Source organism: Anarrhichthys ocellatus, unplaced genomic scaffold (genome assembly GCF_004355925.1).
Source record: "Anarrhichthys ocellatus isolate YVR2014 unplaced genomic scaffold, GSC_Weel_1.0 scaffold19, whole genome shotgun sequence".
NCBI classification, from domain to species: domain Eukaryota; kingdom Metazoa; phylum Chordata; class Actinopteri; order Perciformes; family Anarhichadidae; genus Anarrhichthys; species Anarrhichthys ocellatus.
In genome coordinates this window covers 5,487,381-5,493,380 of record NW_022280049.1, presented here as the reverse complement: position 1 = coordinate 5,493,380, position 6,000 = coordinate 5,487,381, and the positions used below count along the sequence as shown (strand labels likewise).

At 43.6% G+C, this 6,000-nt stretch overlaps 1 protein-coding gene across 1 annotated transcript in view; it reads right to left on the bottom strand.

Annotated features, from left to right (window-relative positions):
* Window positions 1-6,000, bottom strand: part of tenm1 (teneurin transmembrane protein 1) — a 174,446-nt gene that overhangs the window by 68,995 nt on the left and 99,451 nt on the right. Inside the window, 1 exon segment of the mRNA XM_031858162.1 lies at window positions 1,935-2,047. Coding sequence (XP_031714022.1) covers window positions 1,935-2,047 — 113 coding nt within the window.

Here is a 6,000-nt window from a genome sequence, read left to right as displayed (position 1 = left end):
GGGGCAGGAATCTGCAACAGGACAAACACAGATTACACTCAGTGGCACACACATGCAAACACACACACACACACACACGCAGTACTGCAGTATATTAGCTGGGCGACCGCAGTAACCTGCCGTGAGTGGGGCTACGCTCTCTTATCTCAGCTGGTGCGCGGATTCAGCAAATCCTCAAGCAGCCTCTGTCTCACTTCCTTTCTCTCGCACACACACACGCTTGTCCGCGCGTACACACACACACACACACACACTCCAGCTTATCCCTCACGCTGTTTCAATTTACTCAAGCACCACCTGAGCCCGGCTACCACGGCAACCCAGGAATCGTAGAAAATCCCCCCCAACATCACCTCACTTATTCCGAACAGGCCGTGAAAACAATCCTGAAAACGGAGCATTAGGGGTTTACAGAATGGGGGGGGGGGGGGGAAGCAGAGCCATCTCTATGCAGGGATGGAGAGCCGTGTGACTAATGTAATGACAGCCAGGTAGAATAAAGCCAGGGAGCGTCTGATGACGCACTGACAGTTACACTCCAGTTAGACTCCTCATAGCAGCTGGAGGAGGCAAAGCAGCTCCAGACTTCAAATGGATTAGAAAGACGATCCAGAACGGACGCCTTTTTTTATATTATTTTATTATTCTCTGGGAGAATTTGCAGTGAAGGCCCTGTGCCGCTCATGCGTGCAGGCATGTGTTTGTTTGATCCTTTGTTAAATCTAACACTCTGCACCCCACAGTCATAAATTCGCACTTCACTTTTTACAGCTCTTGCCAAAACTTGCTGTCTAACTTTTCAAAGGCAGAATATTATCGAGCGAGCAAATGAGCGAGGATGAGAGGGGAGCGAATGAATAAATGATGAGCGTAAATAAATCATGGAATGTGATATTATATCAGCTGTTTCTACACAATGAGACTGATACAACTACAATAATTAAAAAAAAAGACAGACTGAGAGAGAGAGAGAGAGAGAATGAGATACAGAGGCGGAGAGAAAGCAAGAGGGAGGGGGAAGATGCAGAGACAGAGAGGGAAACAAATGCTGTAGAGCTGTGACGAATACATGGAAAGGTTGCAGTTGAAGGATGATGTTCTATACTTTAAAACCAACAGCAACATGACAAGTATTGCCTGTTTGGCCAAACCGCAGCTTATGTGCCATATACCGGACATTGTTATTCCACTCTACAGATTTTCAATGTGTGAAGTTGCTGTCAATTGCACTTCTCGCAAATGTTTCAAATTAACATCTACAGGGGACGTATCCTTTGAGTTGCTAAAGGTCTTTTAATGTGACGCGTCTGTGCAGGAAGTGTTGGGGTTTTATTTGACAGCAGCTTAACAGCGTCTGAGAATCAGCAGAATGGAATAGACAGGAAGTAGTTGGCGAATGAAAACGTGAAGCCGATTTCTGTCGAAGAGGAGAAAACTCAGAGAAGCAGAGTGGTGACTGTGCGAGACTCTGTTGCTGTTCTAATTTAACTGGTGATGTGGAAATGTAGATTATACTTCATTTTGTATTTACTAACAGCAAACAGCATCAACGGAACACAACAGAAAGCATTTAGAGGTCTCACTGAAATATGATTAAACACAGGGGGAGACAAGGAATAAAGTTTAGCATTTCTTTAAGTAAAGATTCTCTCTGCAGTTGAGTTAAGGAAAGGTGAGAATCGACGGTACAAAGGTCTGTTGCTGTAAATATTCGCTAATGGACCAAAGGCGTATTAACGGCTGAAAATAGTTCTTTGAAAATGCACCGTTTTAATCCTTTGTGACCTCTTTTTATAAAAGAGAAACTATACACTTGTTTTAGAAGAAGTGACAGTAGAAGTAAATGGGCTTCGAGCTGAGAGCCACAGATAGGGTATAGGGTGGTCCGAAAGTATTGAAGGACATAACTAACAAACTTTTTGTTAGTTCATCAAACATCTCTTACCTTTGGCACAGTCGGGACCCAAGAAGCCAGCAAAGCAGTGGCAGTGTCCGGCCACGCACTCTCCGTTTCCATTACAGTCTGTGGAGCAGCCGTCCATTGAGTCTGCACAACCAAACATTCACAAATCAGACATAAAAGGCAGAGAGAGAAAGAGAGAGAAAAGAAAAAACAACTTGAAAATGTTCCACATGTAGCTCCATAAGCTGGCACATCTCTCTGTTATTGAATGAGAGATCTGATAAGCAATGGATGGCTCCCCAGACTCGGGGGCTATATTAGATTAGTCTGATCCAGCTGCTATCACTCTCTGGGGAACGGCCAAGCACTCACTTACACTCAGTAGCACTAAGCACATTATACTGCATTACAGGTCGCAAACACACAGCGCACGCAAATTTACAAACATCAAGGCTTAATCAACAAACTGTTTACACGGACGCAGTTTGGAACGAGATTGAGAAACATAAAAATCTGACGGCGCGAGTGCACGAGTTAGTGGAGAAGGGCTAAAGCTGCGTCGCTACAGTAGCTATACACTCCCGGGGCATGGCGGGGATCAATGGGATGCTTGTTCATGCTAGTACACTGTCTCATCTGGATACATTTCATCATATCCTTCTGTGGGGTAGTGAGCATTTCATCACACTCCTCCGCCGGACTTCAATTGGCCGCCTTCCCTTTTACCTCTCTCCTTTCCTCCCATTGATATGTCCATCAAGTCACATCTCATTCTCCGTGTACAGACAGCATGGCAGAGATAGATAAAAAAAAAGAAAAGAAAAGAAAAGGGGTGAGCACTTTTAAGCCTTTTATGTCAGCTCTAGATGGAAGATTCTGCTGGAGGAGAGGCTGGCAGAGTTGGGAATTTTTTGAACCGAGCTGCCGGTTGTCTTGTGCCAGGCGAGCTCTATCTAAGCGAGATAGAGTAATTAAAGCGGGGTGTTGAGGATGTCATCCTTTATTTGACCCTGTGCCATCCCGCTCGGCTCCTCCTCGACTCCAGAGTCAAAACCACTGCAGTCCCCTGGCTCGCTCTGTTCAGGGAGCATGGATGACAAGTCCTTCTAAGGCACGGCTCGCTCTCTCGCTCTCTCTCTCCCTTGCGCGCGCGCACACATTGACAAACACATGCACGCAAAGTTATTATGTGACACCCGCCTTGAGGCGCGTGTGACACATGCTAATGAGACGGGCCCTGCCAGCAACCGGCAGCACGGCGTTATCCTCCACAGCGGCGCATCGCTACAGAAACCAAAGTCATTTTCACCTCCATCACCCGTCATCGTCACTCTAATGGAGAGGAGTGGCAATCATCTTTTCTCCCACACTGTCAGGAAGACTCACAAACCTTTCCCCTCCGAATGTGTCTCTTTCTCTCTTAAAAAAAGAAGAAGATCCGTACACACAAATTCCAATATTGTATCTGGCACCCGACACATGCGACGGACAAAAAACCCGTCCGCAAGGTCACTGGGTTCTTTTTAATCCAGAGGAGATGATTGATCCAGAGGAGCTCTCAGGGCTGTGAGGGGCAGGGCTGTAACCGTGATATGAGCTCCGCGACTTTCAGGTCAACGTCTCCACTGTAAAAATCTCCCGGCAATTAACAGGTAATGTACGGTGAGACATGTCTTTATTTGTTACATAACAATGTCTGCTCAGCTAACTGGAAGCATCCAGCCATGATCTTTTTTGTTAAAAGTTCCATAAATGTACAGTATATATATATATATTGTGTGTCTATGTGAGCATGTGAGACACCCGCTCAGTTCTTTCCACTGACAAAACCTTTTCCAGTTAGGAATCAGTCATGCCATAAGTTATTGCAGTTAAATGCTATTATGAAATGGGTGCTTCCAGCCAAGTGATCTGATTGGTCAAATAAGCATTGCAATTGTACTTTATGAGCCTGTAAAGTTTCAGCCGTGCTTTACGACCCTTGGGCTTTATGAATTTATGAAAAAAATGAAATGGCTGCTCAGCTAACTAGAAGCATCCTGCCGTGAGCTAGACACTTCTTTTTTTTTTTGTTTATCATCTTTGTTTGTTAACAGTTCCAGGCATCTACGGCAAACTTTTTTTTCTTACACTTTTTGCTGGCCGTTGCGCAAAATATATAATATTCAAGAGGATGTGTGATGATAGCTGAAGTGTAGCAATTATGCATAATTAATAGCCCTGCAGGAAGCACCACTCTCTGCCTGGGTAGAGGCTGAGTAGAATTAAAGAAGATGGGGCTGGAGTGGAGGTGGCGAAATGGCAGATATCATTAAGCCGGAGCGCTTGTGCGTCACATGTAAATGTCAATAATAGAGGAGGAGGAGGCAAAAAAAATAGGTTTTCTCTGCATCTGCTGCTGGTTTCTTTCTGTACAAAATGGAAAATTTTGGAAAAATCCTATTTTAATTTACATAATGATGTCTATTTTCTCCCCAACATTTACATGTGACAGATTTAAACAGTCACAATCAATGAGAAGTGACTGTAGCGCACATATCAGCATATATTACCGCATATGTTTGTATGTATGTATGTAAGTAAGTAGGTACGTACGTATAAGTATATATCAGCATTTGTGACGAAAACTTTCCATCCTACTTAGAAGAGGCACAGAGTTGAGATGTAACTGGATGCTGTGTGTGTATGTGTGTGTGTGTGTGTGTGTGTGTGTGTGTGTGTGAGGTGGTCAGTCAACAGATGACAGAACAATATGTCTTCTGACTGATACAGGTCAACTCACCAAACACATGCAGCTTTAATTGTTCTACCGCAACTTTCTTCTTTTTTACCTTTATGGAGATGATTATTAGTATGATAGTGATCATGTATGACAGTGTTTTCTGTCACACGCAATATGCCGCATTACATGTTTGAGCACCACCACGTAGCTCGTCCCCCTTGTTTCTATGATAACGAGCAGATTCTTGCGCATCAGCGTCATCTGATATATTGTTTTCATATTCTCATATATTCCCTCTTGTCCCACTCATACGCTCTATTGATTATATGTTATTTTATTTATTTATTTCCACGACAGTCTTTTGCTGTCCTCTTATTCATACTCCGTGTTTTCTTCGTTGTATCCGGTTACTATTTGCTGCGGAAAAGCTCAATTTCCCGACAGAGATCATCTAATTTCTCCCTCGTCTCCCCATGAAGCTCCACTCTGGGCGACAGCACACCGTGTCTTTTATTAGGATTTATTGTACTGTAGCTCAGTGGTTTTGATTTTCTGCCTCTAAAAAACAGCGCAGGGTCTGTTTGTAGCCCTCGTTAGGGCTGTAAATGGGCAGCGGAATGCACTCTGACATCAATCCATTAATATTATTTTCCTCTTTCCAGCCAAATCTCTTGATTAATTATTTGGACAACCTCGGTGGATGAAAAGGCTGCTATTCTGAGCCCATCTGTTGTGTCTGTATTTGTTTTGATCAGCGAAGAGGAAAAAGGATAGTTTGCTATTTATTTAGTTGTTGCCGTTTCCTGTTTAATCCGAAAACACGGGACCCGAAATAGGGCCGGTATATTCCAGTCTTTATAGACGGCACACGTGTCAACAAACGTTTGACAGCTCTGAAATAAAAATATGTGTTTAGCTGTCGCATGCTGTCAGTCATTACAGAAAAGACTGACAGCATGTTTTGGCACTGTTTACTGATTGGCTTACAACGTGGGCTGTTTAGAGGCCGGCGATGCACATGTTTAGATTGTGAGCATCCAGAGAGCTCGGTGCAGTGTTCCACATCATTTACTCAATAACACAAAAACTAATTCAATCCCAGTTTAAGATCAACACGACAAAACAAAAAAAAGAAGCCAAAATGCAGTGCTTCTCATAATGTATTTTCATCACAAGTTATTAGCTCTGTAATTACCACATCACCTGTCTGCTATACGCTACCAAGTCTCCACCCACGGTGTGACTTCTACATCTCCCAACACTGTTTTCTCCTAAAGGACTACTGGACACAGTGGGAGTGAAGAAACTGCCCTGGTAATGATCCACTACCGCATGTATTTTACTGCATTATTCACATCCTTCAAATTACACTACT